Source organism: Mustela putorius, unplaced genomic scaffold (genome assembly GCF_011764305.1).
Source record: "Mustela putorius furo isolate JIRA1106 unplaced genomic scaffold, ASM1176430v1.1 tig00000480_pilon_pilon_pilon, whole genome shotgun sequence".
NCBI lineage: Eukaryota > Metazoa > Chordata > Mammalia > Carnivora > Mustelidae > Mustela > Mustela putorius.
Genome location: NW_025421397.1, coordinates 5,741,057 through 5,769,007, shown reverse-complemented (window position 1 = coordinate 5,769,007; position 27,951 = coordinate 5,741,057). Strand labels below are relative to the sequence as shown.

General features: G+C 33.4%; 1 protein-coding gene across 1 annotated transcript in view; it reads right to left on the bottom strand.

Annotated features, from left to right (window-relative positions):
• KLHL1 (kelch like family member 1) overlaps nt 1-27,951 on the bottom strand; it is a 393,181-nt gene that overhangs the window by 40,976 nt on the left and 324,254 nt on the right. The window contains exon 8 of the mRNA XM_045080638.1: nt 5,665-5,827. Coding sequence (XP_044936573.1) covers nt 5,665-5,827 — 163 coding nt within the window. The remainder of the gene's footprint in view (nt 1-5,664; nt 5,828-27,951) is intronic.

Below are 27,951 nucleotides of genomic sequence, written 5' to 3'. Positions count from 1 at the left end.
ACTAAACCAAAATGTTTCATGAAATTGATACAATTTTTGCCCTTGAATTTATCAGAATAGACTCATAAATTTTAAGCCAAGAACCAATTTATTTTCTTTTTTTTAAGATTTTACTTATTTTTTTTTTTAAGATTCCATTATTTATTTGACAGAGAAAGATCACAAGTAGGCATAGAGGCAGGCAGAGAGAGAGAGAGAGGAGGAAGCAGGCTCCCCACTGAGCAGAGAGCCCGATGCGGGACTCGATCCCAGGACCCAGAGATCATGACCTGAGCCGAAGGCAGCGGCTTAACCCACTGAGCCACCCAGGCGCCCCAAGATTTTACTTATTTATTGGAGAGAGAGAGAGCATGAGGGAGGGAAGAGGCAGAGGGAAAGGGAGAAACAGGCTCCCCACTGAGCAGAGAGCTTGAGGCAGGGCTTCCATCCCAGGACCTTGGGATCATGACCTGAGCCAAAGGCAGACTCAATCCACTGAGCCACTCAGGTGACTCAGGAACCAATTTCTTATTTTTCTATAACAAATGGTGTCATAAAGAATCTAAACTTAAGAGGGCTGTTCACTGCCTTTTATTTGTCTTAATTGGGAGAATTATTCAAAACAATCTTTAGAGAGGCAACAGTCAGGTTACCATGACACATTAGTGAGATGTGAAAGCAAACAAGAGGAAAAAATCCTGTCAGTAGAGATGAGAAAAAGATAAACAACTGTCAGAAGGTGATGTTGAAACAATTTTCTGCTACGGGTCTGAACGTGAAAGGTCACTTTCTAGTAATTATGTTTCTCTCTGAGTAAAACAGGAAAAGCAACTAGACATTAATAGATAGTCATCAAACCACAGAATTTTGAGGTCATTAAATCACACACAGGAGAAAAAAAGAGATATTCAAAAGAGAGCTATACTATTTTGATTTTAAAGGAAAAAGACTGTTTGAAACTTAAATCATTTAAAACGTTTTTATAGAATAGGCTTAAATTTGGAAAAAAATGTACTCAATTAAATTGTGACAATTTCGAGAATAAAAACTAAGATTAAATGCTATCCCACTGTGATATTGGTTATGAATAATGGTATTAGAGTAAAAGAGGATTTCTTAAGATATTACATAACCTAGCTGACCAGAAAATACAAGGACAAGAAAAACAATCCAAATAATGAATTCCGTGGATAGCTAATTTAAAAACCAACTTGAAGGGTGCATTAGAAGAAAGTGGAAAGATAATTTAGTTATAACAACTATGTTATAATGTGTATATGTGTATAAAACTGTCCATTTAATATTTGATTTGCTAGATTTTTATCCCACCCTTTTCTGATTGAGTTTGGAGAAGATTTGTAACAAAATACACATATATTAAGATATTTCAAAGTAAAGTATTAGGAAAGTTCACAAAGCTATAATGTAAGGTAATTATTAGGGATCTAGAATAAGATAAGCAATGTATTAAAACTTTAATAGAGAGAGGTGCATGTATGTTACAGAATACATAACAGAATAATGCAGCAAATGAATAAGATAATAAAGGAGTAGATATTTGTCATCCCTGTTGAACAGATTTGCTCTATCAATGAGATATATATTTTCTAAAGAATGCAAGGAATGAATCCATTAGCATCAAATATAAGTGGTAAGGAAAAGTCACTAATAAACTAATGGACTATTTCTCATAAATAAATATCAGGAAAAGCAAAAAGGCAAAAAAGACCTATGCTTTCTCACACAGGAATTATGAACATTAGCATCCAAGAAAAATATTCATTTCATTATGGTAAGTTTTACTATTTGTGAATAGATTTGCTTGCAAGAAAGATTTTTTAAAAAAATACTTAATGTTGAGTAATGTGAAATTTTACTCTTTCCAAAATAAGTGCTTTTTAAGTAAAAATATTGTAATGCTTAAAGAAAAATAGTTCTTTTAAAAGAAATGGTAAATATAGGAGAAAATGATTTTTTTAAAGATTTTATTTATTTATTTCACAGACAGAGATCACAAGTAGGCAGAGAGGCAGGTAGAGAGACAGGAGGAAACAGGCTCCCTGCTGAGCAGAGAGCCGGATGTGGAGCTGGATCCCAGCACCCTGGGATCATGACCTGAGCCGAAGGCAGAGGCTTTAACCCACTGAGCCACCCAGGCGCCCCAAGAAAATGATATTAATAATACATATTCTCTATTGAGTAAAATGACCATATTAACACAAATGAAAAAACATCTCCTATGACTGCTATTAAAAGGTGTAACAGAATTTTATATGTATATAAATATATTATATATATTTATATATTTATTTATATAAATTATAATTTAATTTATATAAGTTAAATATAATTATTTATCTAAATTATACATTTATTTATATAAATTATATATAATTATTTATATATATAAATAATATAATTTATATAAATAATAAATTATTTAAATATATTTTATATATATTTATATATGTTATATATATTTATATACATATAAAATTCTGTTATACCTTTTAATAGCAATTAAATATTATATATTTATATATATATATTTTTGTAACAGAATTTTTAAGAATCTGTTGAGAGGAGTGGGGAATGGGATGTATCTAATTCACATAGAAACAATTATAAGAAATTTCCTTTAGATAATTTTCAAATGAGATGAGATGGAAGGAGGAGCTAAGCTTCAATTTCCTCTTCTGACAAATTTCCATATAACTAGGAAGCTATTGAAGAGCACCTCTGACCACTTTTTACATAGCACTCTACCACTGTGCATTGAAGAGATGCATATAATTTTAACTCTTTTCACTCTCCTACACAATGGTTTTCCAAAGCATCAGTGATAGTAGGACTCTCGATTTTTCTTAACTGTACCCAAAAAGAATCCAACAGGAATGTGTATAGATATTATTTGATACTGAAGACAATACTAGTAGAGATTTAGAAAGTTTGATACATATAACTATGCTACAGAAATGTAGCTTACCAAAAAAAAAAAAGAAAAAAAGAAAGAAACTGAATTGACAGGTAGCAATTTGCTTTGCCTTTCCATGATTCGGCTCCATCTTTCCTTTCTCATCTAATATGAAACGTTAGTGGCTATGGATGTTAATTAAAGTTCAAACAAAATATTTGAGAGTAGGATTTTGAGAACAATTAAACATACTGACCATGAGAGAAATTAAGACTTAATGGCTCGTCACAGGACAAATCACAAGGAGTACATAGAAAACAAAACAAAGAACAACAGAGCACAGGTAAGAAGAGTCTTTTCATAACATAAGATCATCTTACTACTTAAGCAATTGATACTTTTTAAAAAAATGTGTATTTTATGACTTGTGATTTCTAGGAAAACTACGTAAATTGTGTTCCAAAAACAATTTAAGAAAATATTACACTTCATGATACAAGAATTTTTAAAGATAAGATGATAAGACAGCACACTCAATTGAAGTAGATGGATATGAAGTAGATAGGAAAGAAAGGTGTCAGGGTTATCAGATAAGGAAATTTAAAATACAAAAAACTTAAGTCTGCATTGGAGATAATAAAGTCCATAAACAAAATGGCAATGATTGGATTTGCGATATAGAAAAAAAAAATCCCAGGTTAAGTGGTAAAGAAAATTACTAGAGAGAAAAGGAATTTATGACTGTGGAACACACACAGAATCACCAACATGAACGCATACTAATGGGAAGGGGAACAATTTTTTAAAAATTCTCAATACATAAAAACTTTCCTAAGTAAATGAAAGACCTAGTTAAGTTTATTAAAATGAATCTCCAAGTATTAAGTTAAAGAAAAGTAGCCATCAGATTGTACCCTGGTAAGCATTTTCTTGAATTTCTTTTTTTTTTTTAAGCATACATTTCAAAAAGCATACATTTTGAAATTTTTTAAAAGATTTTATTTATTTGACAGATTGAGAGAGAAAGAGAATACAAGCAGGGGGAGTGGCAGGCAGAGGGAGAGAGAGAAGCAGACCCCCCACTGAGCAGGGAACCTGATGTGAGGCTGAATCCCAGGGTCCTGGGATCATGACCTGAGTTGAAGGCAGACGCTTAACCAACTGAACCACCCAGGTGAACAACATTTTGAATTTCATGATGTATATTTCAGTTATTAATCTGTCCACACATTCTTTCACATTATCTCTTCTATGCTGTACTTTTCGATGTTGGGCTTGCAATTCTGCAAGCCATTTTTCTGATTTGTCACCTGGTTCCATTTTGGCAGTAATTCATGCAAGAAAGGAATGAAAAGACTATGGGCTAGGTCTCCCCTAGGAGAAGAGTCTTGCTCCTTTATGTTTTTTTTCATGTTCCTAAGAGAATCACCTCATCCTTTCTTTTTGTATCCACTTGGTGGTTTTTAACACTTACAAAAATGAGCCTTATTGAAACCACTCAGTTGGCATTGAGATCATCCATCTAGCAGTTTTTCTTTGTCTTGGATAGTGTTCCTACCAATCCTATATCATAAATATATCAACTAAAGGAAATAACTCCCACCCCAAGTACTGAGGAACAAAAAGAACAGATTATAATAATTAAGATTTTGAAGTTTGGAGGAGGAACTTGTGTTGTTGAAGCCCATACCTCTGCTACTGGGCCACTGTTTAGCAAGAGTTGGTTTCTGTGACATGAAAGAGGGACCTTACACTAGAACCCTGAGGTCTCGGGAGAAGGGGCCAGTCTGCTGGTGCTGATGGTTTCTGAGAGGTCTCAATAAAACTGCCAAAATGGATGGTTTCAATGCCAACTGCAAATGCAAAGGGACTGAGGGGGTAGAACTTGCCATATTTGAGGCTGATGCAGAGAGGAAAGAAAAAAGTGGAGCAGGCGCGGGCAAGATCCAGTGGATCTCTTTTGGTGAAGATAGGCTCTCTATTTGGTTTGCAAAGAGAAGACCTTGAAGAGAAATGACCTTTGATCTATATTTGTAAAACAATTGTTCTGACTGCTTTAGCAAATGGATGGTAGGAGAAAGAGAAGTAGGGAAACCAGAGTGGAAACATTGGCAGTTGTTCAGGACCGATGTGTTACTAACTTTGTTTAGGGGAGGAGGTTCTCATGGGAGTAAGACGGAGCGTATTTTGTCATCCCTATAGGATATGACTCAATGTCTGTCTGTCATACTGGAATAGAGACAGAGATGGTATCTAGTGGCTAGAAGCCCAGAATTCTGCTGAACATCCTGCCGTGCACAGGACAGAGCCTCACCTCCAGTAAAGGATTATTTGGCTCCAAATTCCAACAGTATTAAAATGAAAAATTCTTGATTTAGGATGATAGAAATGGAAATGGTGGAAAGTGGACACACTAGTATAATCACACAAAAAATACATACTAGGCACCAAACATTTAGTAGCATTTTGAATGCTCCTCAGATAATTTTACCATAAAGTATGTAAACATGCAGATCTCCAGTGGAAATAATTTTCATGAAATATATTCGATGCTGCTTTAACTGGCAATTAATGGGGAGTTTTAGTTTCTCTTTTACATGGTGAAACAACCAGAAAAATACGCAGTCTTGATTCATCAGTTATCCATGAAGACTGAATTAAAGAAAAAAATGGCAATCTTAAAATATAGAAGAGCTTTTTATTGAGTGAGCTTACTAAAATTTATTTTAAAAAGGATACTTACTCAGATAAAAGAAGAAAAATCTACTCACTTGCCATTCAATGCTGCCACACCAACTGTGCTTCGGGCAATGGACATACTGGCTACAAATGTCCATTGCTGACTCTGGGGGTCCCACCTCTCCACTGTATTCAGATAACTCCAGCCATCATGGCCTCCCACAGCATAAATAGGACCTTCAAGTACTGTTACACCTAAAACAGGAGAAATGGAAACTGAATGGATTGACTGTTTCTCAGTGAGATTTAAAAAATCAGATTAATAGCAAAAACTGTGGTGCAATTCAGAGTAAGCTCTAGCCATCACCCAATAGCAGTGGGGTAGAAACTATTTACTATTAATCATACCATTTGTTAAAGTGGCAAAAATTTAGAACCAAAAATTAATATGATCTAGATGCTTTATAAAAAAAAATGATTTTCCTTATTTATGTCCATAAGAAGAAGTAAATTCTAAAAATCAGAGATGACACATATTGTGCCTCTACTTTTGAAGAGCATTTCTACACTCCAGTTTAAAGTAGTTTATTACTTTAAGCAATGTTACATTAAAGCAATGTAGTATTATCAATTTGAAATTCAGGGTAGGATTTTCTGTGTTTTGGCTTCTTAGTAACTTCATGATAAAGTTAACTAAAGGTTATGATGCATTTCATTTTATAAACTGAGATCACTAAACATAGGTAATTAAATTAATATCGAGTCATCAATAGAAGCGATTATACATGATTATACACACACACACACTCATATATATTGCTTTTCCAGTATACCCACTTCTTTACAGATGAATTTTCTTAAATGCTAACATTTGCTAAATATTTAAGTATCATGTTAATATTGGCTGAAATGATTTCATTATATATAGAGAAATTCTGATGAAATTTCCTCCCAAGTTCAAAGTCTGATTGTCAAGGGCTTTGAAGAGTCTGAGATTTTACCTTACTTGCCAGCTGCAGAGTTAGACTGCCATAAATTTATGGATATTGGTAGAAAACATGAGACTCTGGGTCAGAGGGGAAAGGTAGTTCATTACTTGTACCACCTGCAATAGTATCATCTTTTTTTCTTTTTCCTTTTTTTTTTTTTTTTTTCGCTTGCTCATCAAGCCCTGATTCCAATAGGGTGACCCAAAGAGGATGACCAAAACGACCCTAACATTTCCTCAGCTTGACCAAAATTTAGACAGGATTCTTCTTGCTTCTAGGGCCCCGACCTCATTTTCCTTAGAGCATTTATTTTAGAAAATGTGTAATTGCACGTTATTTCTCTGTCCTTTCTAGATGGAAATCTTTTAAAAATGCCTCCTGCTCATGTTACAACCCAGGACTTTTTCCTCAAGGACCTGGGAATTATTTCTTTGAAATGTAAGCATCAAGAAAGATATTGAGAGCCTAACTTCAGTCGGTACCTTGGTTCAGGTTGTAAAACTTGTCAGGAAGATAGAAAATTTGCCTTACCTTTGGATAAGGCCAATTAGCAAACACAGATTGTCTATAATCCCCTGTGCCTACCAGAGCTCTTAAGAAAAACTCCCATTTTGTTTTGGTGAGGTTGAGTTCAGCCGCAGTTCTGGCCTCTCTTCCATGTTGCAATAGCCTTGAATAGTCTTCCTGGCTTGTTAAATTTGTCTAATGCATTTTTTGCTTGACAAGGGTCAGTTGGAACTTGAACATGAAGTGGATTGTATTACGAGAAAGGAAATAATTTTCAATGAGCAATAAATGTACATGCCTATTACTACAGAAGGAGACATTATCTTCACATGTTTAAGCATGCTTGCCTTTCACTTAGGAAAGAGGAACTCTATCATATTAACATCCTTTTGGGCAGTTGGTGCCTTGCTTGAAAGTTGTGCAAAAATGTTAGAGACCCATGGAGAATTGTCTTTCAACACAAACCTGAAAATAAATGACCCCGTGTTCATTCATCCATTTACTCATTGTTTTGAATGTCTGTCATGTGTCAGGAATTGTTCTTAGTACCACACGGGGCCAAAAACACAGAGGTTAACAAGGGAAACAAAATCCATTCCTGTGCTGAGTTTATATGTACTGGTCAACGAATACGTAACTAAAATAGACTAAGTACATTATTCACAGTAAGCAAGTCCTTCATACATATTTTATAATTTAATAGAGGATACTGTATTAGAATATCAAATGGCTCAGATACATATATTTAACTTAGGGATGCTATCCATGTGAAGTATAGGGTTCTGACTTAGTGATTGCCAAAATCGAAGGGCATAGACTTTGGATGTTGATTTTTCTCTAGATAGCTCAAAGTAAGAGGGCTCAGGAAGGATGAATAAGTGTTAAATATTTGGGGGCAATTTCCAAAGGATATGGATATATCTTATGGACTTTTTGTAGACATATGTGTAATCATTCACGTGTCTCAATAATAATTAATTATATCAAGATAAACTTTAAACATCAATAAAGTTTTTAAAGATATATCTATCAGAAAGGGCCAGATGATTATCACAAATCTAATGAATTTGAATTTTATTCTAAGGACAGAGGGAAATCACTGAAGTGTTTATCTGTGAGGTATATGATCACCATGATTTTTATTTTGGTTGTGTTGTAGCAAATGAATTGGAGTCAGTTTAGGTGGCAGTAGAGAGATTATTAGGAGGAAATTGCAATTATCTAAAAAGGAGAAGATGGTGGCTTTAACTAGTAGGTCAAAGAGTAAATACAGAGAAGTAGAAATTTATTATAGTAGAGATTTATTATGGCTCTGGAGATTTATTGCTAGAACATGCTAATGGATTGGATCTGAGTAATGAGTAAAAAGGACAATTCACAGATAGATAAATTGATTGAAAAATCTGAGAACTATATTTTGAAGATACCATGTTTGAGGAGACTATCAGACATCTAGGTGGAGCATTTAAAAAGGCTGCTTAATATACATGTCAAGAGTTCAACTCAGTTCAAGTATACATGTTTAACTTTTGGACATACCAGCAATGACATGGCATTTAAAAGCATAGAATCAGATAAAGGTCAGTTAAGTAAATAGTATTACGAGAGAAGGTAACAGAGACCAGAATCTAGCCCTGAGTAGCTTCAAAATCAATTAAAAGAAAAGAGGATGAAAGAGAGAAGAAATGACCAGACAGGTGGAAGGAAACCCAGAAACTTTCAGTATCTGAAATCTAAGAGTGGAGAGTATTTATAGGGGGAATGGGGTAATCATCCACTTGCATATTTCTGACCAAATACAAATAAATTTCTATTGGATTTGGAAAGATGGAGTTTATTGTTCACTTTCAAAATACGTTCTGGAGTATTACAAGTTGTAATATAACCTGATAACTACTTAATCAAATAGCCTACAAAACTCATTGATCTATGATTTTTTTTTTTACTATTTGAGATTATTTGACTTTATGAATATGTTTCAGTCCTACAGTGTAACATATATAAAATGCCACAGATTTATGAACTCTGGATGCCTTACAATGTAATTTGCATATTTTTTGCAGATTTGATGAAGAGTAGACCAGAATAATTTCAAAATTGGAGTGATATATTCAATTTCTTCCTTATGTTTATTTGCCAAAAATATCTTACAGATTCAGTAAAGCAATGTTAATAGTGTAAAAATATTTTTTCTGTGCTTTGTTCAATAAAACTATTAAGCCTGCACTAAAAAAAATAGTAATTTAATTGAAATATTTTTTGAACATCTCAAGCTTTGTAATTGCATGATTACTTCTGATAAAAGATTTCAAAATGTCTTCTTAATGCTTTATATTACCAAATTGTACTTTTTCAAAATGCATAATTATTTATATATTTTACACTATAGGTATTGCACATATTATTCCCTTTAAGACTTCTGCTGTATAATATTTATTAAAATTCTCCCATATAGGTTACCTGGCTGGCTCAATCAGTTAAGCATCTAAAAAAGTTAAATGTTTTTTTTTTTTTTTGTCTCAGGTCATGATCAAGGGTCTAGGATACAGCCTGGTATTAGGTTCTGTGCTCAGTGCGAAGTCTCCTTGTCCTTCTCTTTCTACCCCTCCCCCATTCATAATCACTCTATCTCTCTCTAAAAATAAATAAATGAGTATTTTAAGAATAAAATAAAAGAAAAATTTAATTTTACTCACATAATTTACCTCAAAATATTTATTTTACTACTTCTCTATCAATACAACCAGACACTTAATTTGTTCTCCTGAAAAAGAAATTATTACTCTTCTCTACACCTATTAATATCATCCATTTAAAGTATTATTAAATTTATCTGAAGCTCTAAATTTTTCCAAATTAAAGATACTACATTTTAATTAAAAATTGTGATAACATAAAGCTAGTTCTTAATATTGCTTTATTATTGCATTTTTACCATTAATTACATAACTGGAAAAGCATTCGCTTGTAAAAAATGAGATTTCCTTTTGTCTATATAGAGAATATTTATTTTAAGTGAATAATAATACATTTAAATTTCTTTTGGTGTAATAATTGTGTCAAATAAATTACTATAATATTACTAATTATTATTGTTTTAATATTCTTTTCTAAGCTGTTTTTAAAAATCACCATCAAGGATATAGTAGCACCTAGTAAATACTTATAACTAACGATTAGGGTGATTTAATTCTAGTATTATCAAATAGTTTTACTTAAGAAACAATGAATCCTTAAATAATAGTTCATTTAGGGATTTTTGTTCTGTGCAAAAAATTAAATGAAAACAACATACATAACTGGAAATGGAGAAATAGGGAAATAAAATTATAAATATTTTATATACATTACAAAATTTTCTCAGTGATATTAAATATAAATGCATATACATATTTATGTATATGTACGATATATGTATGTGTGGATATATATATAGTCTTTGTGAGAATTTACCCAATATTATATATGCATATAATATAATATAAAGTATATACAAATGCTTTCTTATATAATTATGATGTAAAATACTAACAGGCTAATATATGATTTTTAAATGTTGATCATAGGCAGGGCAAAATGGACTATGTTGTATAGGGATATTTTTCGTGCAATCCTACAAAATCCTGTAGGCTTAAGATACATTTTTATTTTTCCTTGATCTGCCAAGAAAACACACTTTGTACTGGTGTATTGTATCCATTCTTTCCTTATCTGAGACTGTGATTGTCAGTCTTGGCTGTCCACTGAAATAATCTGGAAACTTTTGAAAAAATACTAATGTCTGAATTAGAGAGATTCTTATATGATTGGGCTGAGAGGATGCCTAACCAAAGAGACATTTCCAAGTTTTGTAGGTTGAAAACTTGACTGAATCCTCAGTCATGATGGATAATGACTGCCACAGTATAAAATGAACTAGTACTAGAACCATTAGGCAGAAAGTCTCCAACCAGTAATCTGCCTACCTTATAAGTTGCTAGCATCTTTCATTCATGTTGTGTGGTGTGCTTGTGTGTTGGGGGTGAGGGGTTCATACAGAATCAAGGTTGTCATGGAAGTTTAGTAGTCGGCCAACATCCACTTTTACTACTATGCTATTTTCATTTCTTGGATTCTTTCATCATTCATCTCCAATATTTATGGTATAACTCCTACCAGTTCATTTCCTCACAGAGTGCACTGGGGGGGGGGGAGGTATAAATCAATGAAGCCTGCAAACAGGTGTTCCTTTAGTACCTGTCCATAGGATGAAAGGAATGCTTCTTTTCCAGAGTGAAAAAGTGATGACTGAGCTAAAACCCAGTAAAATATTAGGATTCATTTGGGGGTTAAGGAATTCTAGGCAGAAGGAACATTGGTATGCAGGTGTACCTGGTAGTAGGAGTATGTCTGAAGAGCTGCAAGAGGGCCTGTGTAGCAAGAAAACTGGAGAGTTAAGGGACAGGCAATGTGGTGTACTGTAAGCCTGAAGAGTTAAAGTACCACACAATGTGGGGCCCTATGCACCAATAAGAATTCTTTTTTTTTTTTTCTTAATCCTAAGAGCCATGTGAAACTACTGAATTTTTTAAGCAGAGACATGATGAAACTGCATTTATGTTTCAAAAAATTCCCTATAAGATATGGTATGGAGAAATGAGCATGGATGAGTCCACAATAATGTATGTGACAGATGAGAGTCTTATACTGATGTGGTAGCAGTTAATAGAAGAAAAAAATGAAAGACTCAGGAAATATTTTCAAATGAAGATGTATTGATTGGATCCTTTTCCTAATATCAATTCTTCATCCATTCCATCAACACATTCTGTCTGTTCGGGGTGGGGTGGGGAGAGATAAAGAAAGAAAAAGAAAAAGAAATGAAATGAAATGAAAATACATCCCAGTCATGTGATTTAGAAATGTTACTTAGCCTCTTGTACCTCAGTTTCCTGATTTGTACAATGTGATGGTACATCACATCACATTGGTATGAGATGGTACCTAACCCACAGGGTTGCTTCAAGGACTGAATGGAATAATACATGCAAAGCACTCAGAAAAGTATATGGTAAATAGTTAGCCTTATGTAAGCATTCAGTATGATGAAGAATATGGTAGCAATGTATCAAGACCCTAAGTCTTCTCATCAAATATTAGTCTATAATATCACAGTGGGGATGTGGAGAAGGCTTGTGAAGAAATCAGTTAAAGTCTTAAATAGACTCCACTATTCTACCTTGTTACTATTACTGAGAACTCCATCTATGTTTGTTTCCTTGTAGGCCGTTTAAAATACTGATTGAAAACCTTTCACAAAAAGTACCCTCTCTAAATATTTTCTCAACGAATATATGTTTCCTCTTATGAAAATCATTGGGATGATTTCATGTAATACTTTGTCATTGTCGAAAGTAGCAATGTCGTACACACCCAAAAATAGGCAATCACAATAGATTTTGAAGTGCTATCCTTCTAAATGCCAGCTTCCCTTGTAGCGAGGCACTGTTGGCTTTTAAGGCAAAAATTACAATTGAGGTAATACAGGAAAGTGTTATAGAGGCAGTAGGTTGTAACGGGGTGATTAGAGACGATATCACAGAAGATGAGGCAAATGAACTGTGGTTTAAAGTTAGCTATAATTTTCACAAACACAGATGCAAGACATTGTAAGAGAAGGGAGTCACTTGAGCATAACACAGAAGTAAAAAGCAGGCTCTGAATGGCAACTTTAATCAGTTGTTAAGTCAACCATAAAAATGTGCCCACCTATAATTGACGATTGACCGCATCCACAGAGGCCACATTTCTTTCCAACCATTCCCAGACAGGGATTGTGCATGGTGAAGGTGCTAACACGGGCCCATTCCCGCAACACATGGGGCTCTCTGTATCAAAGATCTGCCTGTGGGAGTCTCTCTGGGGCTGGCCAAACTCTTTTTGGAATAGGGTTGCAGTCTGAGGCTCTTTCTACCCAATTCCCATACTCCTTCCTCCCCTATTTCCTTCACAGAAGATAGGTCAAACATGATGGTCTGAAATCTGTTTCACCCTCTGGATTTTTCAAGGCTATTTTCTCCAATAAACCTCTTGAACGGCCAATCCCATGCATTATTGACATCTGATGCTTAGTGAACCCAAACTAATGCTGTTGTTAAAAGAAAAAAAGTTGTAGATAGATTGAAAAAAAATGTGGGATGGGGGCAAGCAGGATATAGTAGGCAGTTTAAAAAGTATTGATTTTATGTGAGGCTCTGAGGAGGGCTTTTATACAGAAGAGTGGCATCATTAGAATTATATTCTAATTAGATTACTCTAACCCCAGTTTTTAGATCATTGTAGGGACTATGTGCAGAGACAAGTGATAATGCCATTAAAAATATCTTTCCCACTATCTAGATAAATGTAAGGAAGATGCCAATGTGTAAATATGGCCGTTGATACAAAACCAGAGAGATGGGACACACATCATGAAGGAAGTATTGAAAGAGCCAGGGGTAGATTTTATTGTTCAATATGGCAGACAAATCAAGAGCCATCCATTCGGCAAATAAGAATATTTGTTGAAATTTTTCACAACAGAATCTGAGAATTTAAGATATCCTATCCGACCCTTGGCAAAGAGATCATAAATTCAGTTGGTGATGTTAATATCTGAGCAATTGTCCGACTCAAATATTGCTCTCTACTGCATCACAGCCAGGGTCGACCGAAACACACACAATACATTTTATTGTGTATGACAATATCAGCATCTTGAGGTTTCAAGCTCACTTTCCTTAATGACGTAGAAATACTAAAAAATAAATGTTCCGGGATGATACCCTTTAGCTGCTCTTCTTTAACCAATGATAGGATGATTAAAAAATAAATGAGACTCGATGTAATTTTCAGGACAACCAGTTTCTCCCAGGGTGCTTGTAACTATTCTCAAAGATATACAGTGACACACAGGATGTTAGTAATGAACATAAAAACAAATATGTATAATCCAAATTACATAAAGTGCCAATATACTTCTTTCCTCATTTGTTTATAATTTGACAAGGGACAGGGACATACCCAGGCTTAATATACAGGCTTAACCTAACACCTGCCTGGTTATGTGTTAACACCTAACACATACTTAAAGTTCAAAACATTTTGGCAAATGAACGAATTCACAAATTTGGTGTACTATGAAAATTTCCACTGTTGTCTACTTTCTGAATGTTAATGTCTTGCATTCCCAAATGGACTGTAAACTCTCTAACAACAGGGTCTGTGTTTTATACATGTGCTCCCCAGAGCACCTAATATAACACTGCCAGTGTGCACCAGCAGCCTTTCATATTGCAGTCTTGTCTTCTTCACAGTGCCCCCCTGAAAAATCATGCTAACACCAACATGCTCAGGCGCTTTCTTGCTAATACACTTGTCTTATGGACTCTGCTGTTGCACAGTGACTCTCCATCGCCTGGCCTCATTCCACCAGTCCAGGCTTAATTTCATTGCATTCCCAAATCCCTTATCATTTGATGTATTATCATACCCATATGTTTCCCGAACTTTAACATTCTGTACCTCAGCTCGTCGGATGAAATTCTGTTCCTTTCAGATCTAATGCAAATAGGAAGCGTTCTGTAAGATTTCCCATGCTTTTAGTAAGATTCTGTCCCTCCTTTACCCATGATTCTGCTAAACTTTATTTAAATCCTCGTTCTGAGACACAATATGTATACTAAATATCTTATAAATACATAATATCCAGATTACTTATGAAGTACCATTATATGCATTTCCTATTTTAATTATATTCTACTATTATGTACTTAAAATATGATGGATGCCAATTAGTAAAGATGTTCTATATTTGTATTGCTTTGAAGAGTAATGTAAAAGAACAGCACTGTGGAAATAATTAATTTCCTAAATCATTTCATGCAATTCTTTCATTGGGATTATCTTGTCTCACTTTTATGTATAGCCTATTGATTATACCTCATTGATTATGTTTCAACAACTGATAAATTAAATAAAGTTGGGGAAAATGACTCTGCTTTCATGTTAAATGACAATGAAGCATGTTGGTAGAAGAAAGATCATACATTTTGAAGGTTGTTTGTATTAAGCTTAATCATTTATTAGCTCTGTGATTTTGTGAAAATCCTTTAACCTCTTTGACTCTCACTTTGTTAATCTTTAAATTAGGGATATGAGCTCTTCTCTTTGGATTGTTCTAAGCAATAATTAGCATTTTATTTTAAATCTCATAGTATAGATGGCAAACATTTCAGAGCTGAGTTATTATTTTTGTATTTTGTACCTGTGTTTTAAATGTTGAAGTCTACTGTCAAAGTGATAGTCCTGGTAGAGAATATCAATTTTCAGGAGATTCTAGGTATAATGTGGAAGTATAAAAAACAAATCAAGGTGAAATATTTCACCAATGCTAGCCTAAATATATTTGTATCTAAGTCAAGCCTTATTTGGAAGTTAATTTTGTAAAGGGAAATGTTTTTGGACTATGGTTACTTAACAAAATTCTCTTCTTTACTTCCAACTCTAAGTTTTTGCTTCTGGGAGGTAAATAGGTGATGAGATGCTCAGGCTACAGGGTAGAAGTAAGGCTGTAAGATTGTTGAGCTTCCACAATGTGGGCTGGATAAGTTTCTGGGAGACACACTAGAGTCCACTGGTAAGAATCATCAAAGAGCAAAAAAAAAAATAAATAAATAAAAAAAATAAAAAGAATCATCAAAGAGCAAATCCAGCAAAATAGTTGGCATCGTAGACATTGATCCCTAAAGAGAAGGCTGACATTTGTTTTAAATGACTTTTTGGATTTCCTTGACTTTGGCTTCCTAAGAAGCCAAAAATGTGTAGAACAGATGGCTTCAGTCTTCTGAAGTTGGGACAGTATGAAGACTGCAGAACAGGGACCCTCTGCCTGTCCAGAAGCCATTACAGAGAACTGATGGTTTCACTGCTTCTTCACAACAGACCCCATGGGGTTTGAATGCAAGTTGCCTTTCTCACGGTCTGTAAGAATTCCATCAATTAGGGCACTCCAGTCACCTAAACCTGAGACACAATGACCTTATAAATAGTAGTTCTTAGATTAATCAAGGAAAAGTTAAAAAATATATATAAATATGTATTTTAAAGATACATAATATGTTGAAATTATAATTATATATTAATATATATTAATATATAACATATATTATCTATCTATATATGTATTTGCATAAGCTCTACCTAGAAGGGTTGTGGTAAAATTTGCTTGAGTTGAGGCCCAGCATCCATAATTTAAAAGCTGCCAAGATAATTTGAATATGAAGCCAGCACTGAGAATTGTTGCCACAAGGGAAAAAAGACACCAACTCTAGCCCAACTGTCAGAGAGGAAAACTAGACTAATCTATAAACCTTCTAATCTAAATAGAATTGCAGAAGAACTGCCAAATTGTTTAAAAGAAAGGAAACTCTAAGGGAATTAATTTGCAACCAGAAAAGAAAATTAATGGTGATTTTAAAAAGTGTTTTAAAATATATATATTATATATTTATATATGTATAAATAATATATATGTTATATATATGTATAATATACATGTTTAAAATACTACTAAACAGTTATGGAAATGTATTTGGGCAGAATTATATTGAGATCCAAATGAGTGGCCTTGAGAAATATTGAGGAAGAAATAGCTTAAGGCATAGAACAAATATATAAATAGATGGGGACCTGAAATAAAATAGACTAGAAAAAAATATCCAGAAGGATAAATATGTGAATAATAGCAGTCCCTTGAAATAAAAGGGGACATGTAAGTGTTATAATTTTTCATATGCTAGAAGAAAAATTTCCAGAACTGAAGAAAAAAATCTTGATACATAGATTGAAACATTCTTGAGTTCCAGATAGGATTAATGAGAAAACAAAAATTCACACTTGAACATATCTTTGTAAAACTCCTGAGCTTCTAAATATTTTACTTTGTTGGAATTGGGTGAGGAATTACAGGAGCAATAAAGTATTTTATTTAGAAAAAGTTGTCTTGCTAAAAAATATTTGATCTAAAACATGGGAGTCACATACTTTTTTTTTTTTTAAAGATTTTATTTATTTATTTGACAGAGAGAAATCACAAGTAGACGGAGAGGCAGGTAGAGAGAGAGGAAGGGAAGCAGGCTCCCTGCTGAGCAGAGAGCCCGATGCGGGACTCGATCCCAGGACCCTGAGATCATGACCTGAGCCGAAGGCAGAGGCTTAACCCACTGAACCACCCAGGCTCCCGGGAGTCAAATACTTCTGATTAAAAGAACATTTAATAATAAATTAAAACCTCCAATTAACAAGAGTAGAGAGCATCTTCTAAATAACATCTTCTAAATCAATGGAAATACAGGATGGGTGAGAGGGAACATACTAAGACAAGAAGAAGGAGGAGGAGGCTGAGAGGGGAAGGAGGGGAAGCAAGAGGAGGAGGAGGAGAAGGAGAAAGAAGGTCAGTCTTCGCCTTGATCTTAGCCTCAATACCAACCACGAAAGGACTTGTTTTTTGAAATAAAATACAATTGTGAAATAAAATAAAATTTTGAAATAAAAAAGAGATTTTCAGATTAGGCTAACAAAAATCAGTCACATGATATTTCCAATAAGCACATATATAAAGTGATGAAAATGGAAAACAAATTGATTAGCAAAAAAAAGAAAAAAAAAGAAAGAATGGGCAAATGTGAACAAAAATTTGTATTAACATTAATTTCACACAAGGATACATGGGGAAATATGATATGGCTAAATTTATATACAACTTATACAGAATTGATTTCAAAGTTCCCACAAGGAAAACCCTTTTGGATCAAAAGACATAACTAAATTCATAATGTAAAATCTATTAGTAATGACAGAAATGAGAAAAAATACAATTATAGTGTGAGATTTAAATATGTATCTCTTAGTCTTAGAAGGATATAGTAAAAAATACAACAATGTTTGAAGAACTGAACAAATTAACTTGGTTTAATTGATTAGTATAAAGTATAGCTTATTTAAGTGGAAAATATACAACTTTCGGAGATAAAAAGTAAAATTTAATATATTTTCAAGTTAAAAAGCTAAACAGATTCCACTAGGGAGACATCATTAATAAAAATAAAATAGTTGGAATTAATGAAAGAGAAAACAAACCAATGTTAAGTATTATAGTTAGGTTCCAATGCTTTGTCTTTGAACAGATTGCTCAAATATTTTGATATTTGTGTACCTGATTTTAAAAATTGGGATAGCAAAAATTACCTAGATTAGGCATGAGGAAGAAGACATTATCACAGATGCATTCATCACCCCCAATGGTATTGGTATTTGGAGATGAAGACTTTGGGAGATGATCAGAGTAAGATGCTGCCATGAGGGCAAGGTGGTTACGATGAGACTGGTGACTCTCAAGAAGAAAGGAGAGAACAGCTGTCTCTAAGTCATGGGGAGACAACAGCAAGAAGGCAGCCATCTTGCAAGCCAGGAAGATGGCGAGCCGGCAGCTGAACCCGACCATGCAGGCACGCTCACTTCAGACTCCCAATTTCTTGAACTGTGAGAAATACATTTCTGTTTTTCTTTTCTTTTTTTTTTTTTTTTAAGATTTATCTATTTGTTTATTTGATAGAGATCACAAGTAGGCAGAGAAGCAGGCAGAGAGAGAGGAGGAAGCAGGCTCCCTGCTGAGCAGAGAGCCTGATTGAGGGCTTGGTCCCAGGACCCTGAGATCTTGACCTGAGCCGAAGGCAGAGGCTTTAACCCACTGAGCCACCCAGGCGTCCCACATTTGTGTTTTTCAAACCTCCAAGAAAATGGTATTTTGTTTTGGCAGCCTGAGCCGACTGAGGTAGTATGGTGAAATTAAAGATTTAAAATTTAAATGATATACTTAAAGGAAGAGGCCATTCTTTATGCACTTACACTTGCCCACATTAAGTCAGAAAAGAAAAGCTGCTAATCATACATGGTTTGATAGCACTTAATGCAAAAGATACAATTATATATATATACACAAAATAGAATGAAGGAGTCACAAGGCATTCCCCCCCTCTAAAACCTTAGGCATTTTGCTTCAGCTGTTCCATCATCAAGTTTACCTTGGTCTCTCAGGGAGTTTTAAGCTGGGGCTTCAGGACTTTTCCCTGCCTTGGACTTTGAATAGAAATTCCTTGTTGAAAATAATCAACAGTTTACATTTACCTTGGACCTGGAAGATCTCCATCCTATTCTTCAAAAGGACCCTGAAGTACTTACACAAATCGATCCACACCTTTCCCGCAAACAAGCTGTCACCAAGTGATGCAATAGTAACAATGTTAGTTTATATTAATTTTTTGAAAAATCAGCCGAACACTATTGCCATTTTGGTTATGTGTTTAGGTTGACAATTGACAATGGAAAATGTTGTTTCTCTGCTATATACCATTCATATGAAAGGGACAATGATATTATTGTCAGGTTTTTCTCCAACTTTCAGAAAAGAAACAGGAAATAGAATAGGTATGCCTATATCTAGTTTTAGTTAGTTATTGCTACATTGATTAATGACAAAATTATTTTAAGAGGTAATTTTGGAAATGAAATCAAGTATGTTATCCATTATTCTGTTTGTTTTATGTTTCAGGCTTAACCTAGAGTTATTTGCTTGAAGCAGAAACTTTTCTAACTAATTCATAATCTGGATTCTTTTTTCTTTAACATGTAGATAATTTTGTGTACCAGCAGGATAGTGAGGAAAAACAGGTTATACATGATTTACACTCAAATTTTACACATTTACAAATTAAAACTGCTTCAGCAACCTGTCTTACACATTTTTAAGAAATATCAATCTACACTAATGTAATTACTGTCATTAATCTTTATGTTGAAGTCAATTTCACAGAATTTTAATAGATTAATCATTTACATACTAACAATACCCTTTTTTTAAGATTTTTTTTAAATTTGAGAAAGAGAGCGAGAGAGCATGAGAGTGGGGTGAGAGACAGAGGGAGAAGCAGATTCCTCACTGAACAGGGAGCCTGATGCAGGACTTGAGCCCAGGACTCTGGGATCATGCACTGAGCTGAAAACGGATACTTAACCGACTGAGCCACCCAGATGCTCCATACTAATGATTTTAATGGGAGATTCGATTTATAAAATATCTTCTACATGTTCTTTCCTTTTGTTTTCTCCATCATTTAAATCTTTTTCAAATCTGACATATGTTGTAGTAACTAACTGCATTTACTGCAGTGTACCTATATCCTCCAATTGACTTCTGATGCTTCCCTAAGATTGAGACTAAACTTCCAGTAGCACAGACTATTCCTGTTCAAAAGCTTCAAAGATTTTCTGCTATTGAAAAAAAAACTTAAAGAGAAACTTCATCATGTAATATAACAGATTGATCAGTATCTGGCCTTCACGTTTTGTAATTGTATCTACCACTAGTTATATCCGTAAGTTTTTAAATCAGTGAAACCCAGTACTTGGTGTTTCATCTCTCTTCTGTGTGTCTTCTCTTTCATGATATTTTCTATATTTGTATTCTATACTGCAAAAGATCTTCCCCTATGGTAACATATCAGAATTCTACCCATCATTCAAATCTCTGCTCAAGTCTTCAGAGATAAAATTTTTTCTTACCAAGCAACAAAGAATACAAGCTGGTTTAATAATTTTTTTAAAAATGAAGTTGTATTTTTGTAGATTATATTAAGGAAATGCAGTCTGTATCTCCTAGGAAATTTCAGTCTTTGTAAAAGTAGGTTTTGTTTTGTTTTGGATAAATTATTATACCTCACAAAGCCCCTGCAACCATGAGTTAAGCTTAGTGGACACAATAAATGGGTGTTCACCAAAGGCATGAGTGGATGAACCATGGACGAAATAGAAAGAATGAAAAAATTGATTAATTAAGTGAACTGAAGCTCAGAATAACAAATTAATCTTCTTCATTGGTTTGAAATGAAGCATATGATGTTCCAGATTCCCTAGAAGTATGGAAAGGGTTGTGGAGTAGTTTGAAAGAAAATTAGAAGATAAAAGTATAAGAAATTTTCCTCTATGAGAAAATTATACTGATTCTTGCTCATATTTAATTGTTAAGGTAGAGCATAATGTTGAATTAATATTAATTATTTAATAGATGCTCATAGAATAAATTTCCAAATTAGTAAGTAAAAGCACTACAAATAAGAATATAGGGTCTTAAATACAGAGAACAAACTCGTGGTTGCCAAAGAGGAGACTGATGGGGGGGGCAAAAATAGATAAAGGGGATTAAGAAGTATAAATTCCCAGTTATAAAACAAAACAAAAAAAAAGTCATGGAGATAAAAAGTACAGCATAGAGAATATAATCAACAATACTATAATAACAGATGGTGACAGATGGTGACTCTATTTATTGTAGTAGTAAGCACTGAGTAATGTATAGAATTGTCAAATCAATATGTTCTACACCTAAAACTAATATAACATTGAATGTCAATTATACTTCAATAAAAAAGAAATTCAGTGTCTTATTTAAAACACTGTACTTACTATGAATAGTAAGATGAAACAATATTATTTTTAGAACTGAAAAATGTTTTTCTCCATGATTTTATATAAAGTAATATAACTAATTATCAGAGTAAAGGAGTAATTAATTTTTGCATTATAAATCAAAAATTAATCAAGATATCAACTTTTCCAAGTCAACATATTTTGAGTTATACTTGAATCATGGGGTTTTTTCCTGAATTATTTTTATAGAAGTTTTTAAAAGCAGAGGATTACATAGTTTTCTTTTTTTTTTAAACTTTCTACCAGAAAAGCAGATAAAAAACACCTGCATTAGTATCTTGGCTAAAACAAGTGTCTAAAGGTTTAAAGGTGATATTTTATGAAGTATAAAGTCAAGACTAAGGTATTCAGGTGATTTCCAGACATCAAACATTTCAGTGCTAAAAAACATTTTCCATCTGACTCAGTCTTAGAGATTAATTTTTCCCAGAATTGAGCATAGTTTGTTTCTATTATACATTGACCTTCAGGTCATATAAAAGCCTCATAATTATTAACAACTATGTGAAGATCCTATTTATACTTTGGTTAATTATTAAGTATTCCTTGATTGAACTGAGATATTCCTGAGTTTCTTGTAGGTTTATTGACTAAAAGAAAAAAAAAATGTTTGAACTTCAGGCACATATAGAAACTGACCAGGTATATGGTTCTCATTATAACAGAGAACTGACTTTTTAAAAAGTTTTTATTAATAATTCTCTGTAACCTATAACAGTATTTTAAATTCATTTTAAAGAGTTCTTTTTTATTCAATATTTTTTCAACATTTTACTTTCTTTAATCATGTTTCTTAACCTGTTTCTATAGTAGACTGCCAGTTTTGAAAAAAAAATTGCAAATGCATTTACATCTAAAAGTTGGATAATCGAATGTACTTTATTTTAAAAAATGTTTTGTGTATGTGTTTTATTTTATTTCTAATATGAGTTAACAGTGTTTCAGGTGCTTGTGGACAGTTAAATAAAAATGAATTATGACATAGCCTTATTCTAAAAGCTAAGAGACTAAATGTGGAAAAATGCATAATTAAATAATCATGGTCTGCAGTCATGGGTGCTATAATACATCCACTATGTACCTGGAGCCATGAGAGAGGATAATAGCTTCGCAAAGATGAGTAAAGGAAGACTTGACCTAAGAAATGGCATTAGACCGATCTGTTGAGGGATGAATAAGAATTCTTTAGTCAAGGAAGAGAGGATCAGCCCAGGTAGAGAAAACAGTTTGTGCAAAGTAGCTTTGCACAAAGTAAAGCAGGTTTTTGAATTTCCACCTTGTTATTTCATTTAGTGAGTGTGATAAATCTCCGGGTATGGTAGCAGAGGGTAGTAGGATTTAAGGCAGCATGAGGCAAATGCTAAATATTGGAGAGCAGTGAATGTCATGTTAAGGAGCTTGTTCTTTCTACACAAGGGAATAAACAATAAGATTCATATTTTTTTGTTTGTTTTGGTTTTGCTTTTGGTTTGTATTTTGGGAAGTTAACATTGGAATTAGGGAGAATTAATTGAAAGGCAGACTAATATAGGTATTTCTCCTTCACAACAGAATGACATACAAGATCATTATCATCTTATTTATCCTAGACTAAGCTTATTTATTTATTTGACAGAGAGAGAGAGAGAGAGAGAGAGAACAAGCACATAAGCAGGTATAGTAGCAGGTTGAGGGAGAGGGAGAAGCAGGCTCCCTGATGCGTAAGGAGCCCCACGCAGGACTTGATCCTGGGACCCTGGGATGAGGACCTGAGCCGAAGGCAGTCACTTAACCAACTGAGCCCCCAAGCACCCTAACTTTTTTATTTATATAAGTACATATGGCATAAGTAAATGTAAAGCAAGTATATAATCTTCAGGGCATTTTGGGGGAAGCTGCGATTGACTGATCTCACTGCTAGAATGTCTGGTCATCAAGACAGTGCTAATCAGCGGCACCAGATGCTTCTGGCTCTAACCAACCTCTTCCTCTCTGCCCCATAAGTCTCCACATCAGAGTCCCTGCAATTAATCAACACTGCCTGCACATGGATCTTACTCTTCTACCTCTTCTACACCTTGAAGAGTCCTGTTCTGTTTGGTTATTCTAGCTTGTTCTGTGTCTCAGCTATTTGACATTGTGTGCTTTTAGCAACTTCCTCAGATAAAAAAATTTAAAAAAGCAGGCTTTTTATCTTCTATATCTTATGACAACATTTTTAATTCATTATCGTCAAAATTGTTTAAAACAATAAGAATCCACTGCCTCAGTTTCCTTTTTTTTTTTTTTTAAGTTTTATTAATTTATTTGCCAGAGAGAGATTGAGAAGAGAGCACAAGCAGGGGAGTGGCAGGCAGAGGCAGAGGGAGAAGCAGGCCTCCCGCGGAGCAGGGAGCCTGATGATGTGGGACTTGATCCCAGGACCATGGGACCAGACTAGAGCCAAAGGGAGACACTGCCCTTGTCTATCATTTCACGCTTGCTTACACTGTATCAGCGATTGACCTTTGTTATTACAGATTGATGTTAGCTGCTTCTAGTCAAAACAGTTGTAAAAGTCTAAAATGAGAACCAGATATACTTTCTTTGCCAAAAGGGACCACTAGCGAAAGAATTTGGGTGCATAACTTTAGATCTCAGTGTTTCCTAAATGTTAACTTGAAGGATTATATGCTATAAAATTATTTTGAGTGGTATTCTCTTTAACAATGATAATGCTATGACATGTTTCTTTTATTCCTTAACCAAATGATTGCAATATGGAAACATGTGAATCAAAATGTGTAGATATAATTTCAAGACAGCAAATTCCATTAAACTATTTTTATGATTTGCATCCCTGTCAGTCTTGTAAAACTTATAAACAAATGTTTAAATAAGGTAATATAACTGCATTAAGGCTGGGATCCCAGGAATCCATCATTTTATTGTCCTGGATTTGTATCGTTCACAGCTGACACTAGGATATGCTATTTTAAGAAGCAACAGAGAAAAGCATGTTGATTTATTTACTATTCCCTATTCTTCTATACCTACATAGCTATATTCAATTAAAAGGAAACAAATGAAAATAAACATAAACAAAATAAACAGTTGTAAAAGTTGAAAATAACTGCTCACAAGTCCCTGTGATGTCATTTCTTGTTGAATCGCCGCCACCCCCAATTCTGGTTGCATACACATCATTCCATTACAAAATCTAAAGGATTTGCCCATTGCCTGAGAGTAACTGTTTGGCATGGAAGTGTTTTCTAAGCTAGAGCCTTAGCAAAGTATTAATAAAAAATATCTCTTAAAGCAGGGAGTTGGCTGTGAAAAGTTTTGAGTATCCTTATGTCAGTAAGTCAATTGCTTCAACTCTTTGAGCTTGTTTTCCAATCTATAAAATAGTGATAATGTAGTACTTAACCTCAAGGAGCTATTGTGAGAATTAAATGGGAAATGTACTTAAAGTGCTTGGGAGGGATTTTAGCACTTAGATTTTTCTTTGTTTTTAAAAAAGTGACTTGGTTTAATGTGATTTTATGTACTGCCAGTCAAATATAAGGTCAAGGTCAAATCTCTGTCTAGGAAGGAATAAAGAAATTGTCTGGATTCACATGAGTCCAATTGATTCTTGCACCATTTTTTCTTATAATTTTCCCCCTTATTCTTCTTAATTATCAATTCTACCTATAATATTGACATTTTACACTTAGTATCTCTAATGTTTAGCAGCTATTGAGACTCAGCATCAAGTTACTGCTTGAGGATGTTGAATGATCAATATGTTTTTGTTCATACTGATTTATGGAATATGCAGCTAATTTATATTTGTCATGGTTGAAAGGAAAAATAAACCTCAACATTTATTTTGATTGTGTTATCTATAATTAACATGGTCTTAATGAAATATAAATAGTTAATAATAGAGGTAAAATGATAAGCTGCATTTTAGGAAAAAAACTAATGGGACTATTGTTTAAAAAAAAATAAAAACCTAAAGAAAAAAAAACCCAAATTATAGATTAGAGTGTTTGTCTCTTTATTAACAAATAGTGTGAGAATTTATACATTCAACATGAAATAATGTACTAGGAACAATTTAAAGTTGCTTTATTCATTAAAAAAATCCAAAAGTTTTAATTCCTCACTGTCTCTGTGTTAGAATATGTTAGCAACTAGAGTACAATGTGTTTCCCTCTCTCTCTTTTTTTTTTACTTTAGCCTCTATTGAAAGACCCATTAATTAATATCTGAATTATCCTTATATAAAGTAGCAAGTGGGAAAGTAGCTGCTCAAAAAAGAGTGGTTTGTTAGCTTTTTTTTTTTTTTAATTTAAATTTTTTTTTTTGGTTTGGTTTGCTAGCTTTTAAACCCTCTAATCAGAAGCTTAGATTCAGGTGTGGACTATTACATGACCATCACCTATTTTAATCTTCTAATGATTTATTTAAAGATATTTCATAGACCTTTTCTGTCCTTTGGTTAAGCTAGTAGCCTTTAAGATATGTGGGCTAAGGAGGGATATTTTATAAGCACCCTGCCCTCATATCAATAGTTTAAATGACTCAAGAATAAGGTTATAAGATTATAATAGGTTGTTCAGTCACCCGGTCAATTTCAAGGATGTATTCAATTATAGCCAAATATAAAGATTCTATTGCCTAATTTAAACCACAATTTTAGCTGTATTTCACTACAAAATACTGTCCTTTATTTAGCCTAAAATCAATTAGTGAGTCTAGGCTTGCTTCTTTCTGCTTCATTTGCAAATAAGTTTATATGTATCAGATTTGAACACTTTATTTTTCATTGACACAGACAGTAAGGTTGTGGGGAAAATAATTATATTCCACAACTACCTACAGCTACTGAAGGCTATGAATATCTTCCAAAGAAACTCTGATACTTTTATTTCAAAGTAAGAGTACTTTTATATGCATTTATATTATATATTACATACATTTACATATGTTTTATTATATATTTATTTATACATTTATATTACATATTATAGTTATAAATATATATAAAATTAATTTGTATTTTCTCAGAGGCTCTCATTATTTTGTCCCATTAGCAAGTAGACATTTTATGCAACACCGTTTTGTATCAAGGTAAATCTACTGTTACTTTTTAAATTTGAGAGCATAATAATATGCTTTCTTATAGAAAAGTTTTGAAAACTTTAATAGTGTGATGTATCTATTATAATAATGTATACATTTTGTTTATAAGTGTAGTATTTTTTTAATTTTTAAATTTAATTTAATTATTTAAATTTAATTATTAAATTTTTAATTCTTTTTAATTTTTAAATTTAAATATTTAAATTAAATATTGTGATCTATTTCCACTTCTTAAAAAATTTACTTTTTAAATTTGAGAGCATAATAATAAGCTTTCTTATAGAAAAGTTTTGAAAACTTTAATAGTGTGATGTACCTATTATAATAATGTACACATTTTGTTTATAAGTGTAGTATTTTTTTAAGTAACCCCCAAAAGAAATTTTCCTAGATTCAAAGATCAACAAATACTAAATAAATGAGGTTTTTGTTACCTCACTAAGCCTGAAGCAATAAGAGAGCAGGGTCATTTTTTTTTAAGTTAAAAAAAATTGTTTTTAAAAGGGTGGGGGGCAGGGGGAGAGGGAGAGGGAGAAGCTGACTCCCCACTGAGGACAGAGCTTTCTAAAGAGCTCCATCCTAAGACCCTGAGATCATGACCTAAGCCAATGTCAAACATTTAACCAACTGAGTCACCCAGGCTCCCCAAGAGTTGGGTCATTTTTGCTCACAGTTTTCTCTCTGGCACCCAGAGAAATTCTTGGCAATAACTATGTTGAATTAATAAAATTTAGTCTGAAATTTTCAATCTAATATAATAAAATATCAAGTTGAACTTAAATTATCTGTAAATGCCTTATAAACTCACTATTTTTTTAAAAAAATATTTTATTTATTTATTTGATATATAGAGATAGATGATAAGTAGGCAGAGAGGCAGGCAGAGGAAGAGGGGGAAGCAGGCTCCCTGCTGAGCAGATAGCCCATGTAGGACTTGATCCCAGGACCCTGAGATCATGACCTCAGCCGAAGGTCAGAGACTTAACCCACTGAGGCACCCAGGCACGCCCAGACTCACTAATTAATAGCTAATTATTTTCTAACAACATAAGTGAGGTAAATAGTTCTATTTCAAAACAGCCTTAAAAGAGTCAGAGCCAGAATTCCTCTTTTTAACATGCTTGGAGTCCTTCTAATAATTAGGTCTTTCAGACTAAAGATAAGGATTAATCATAATATACTATTTTTCATAAAAATATATAAACTCACAGATATATATATATATATATA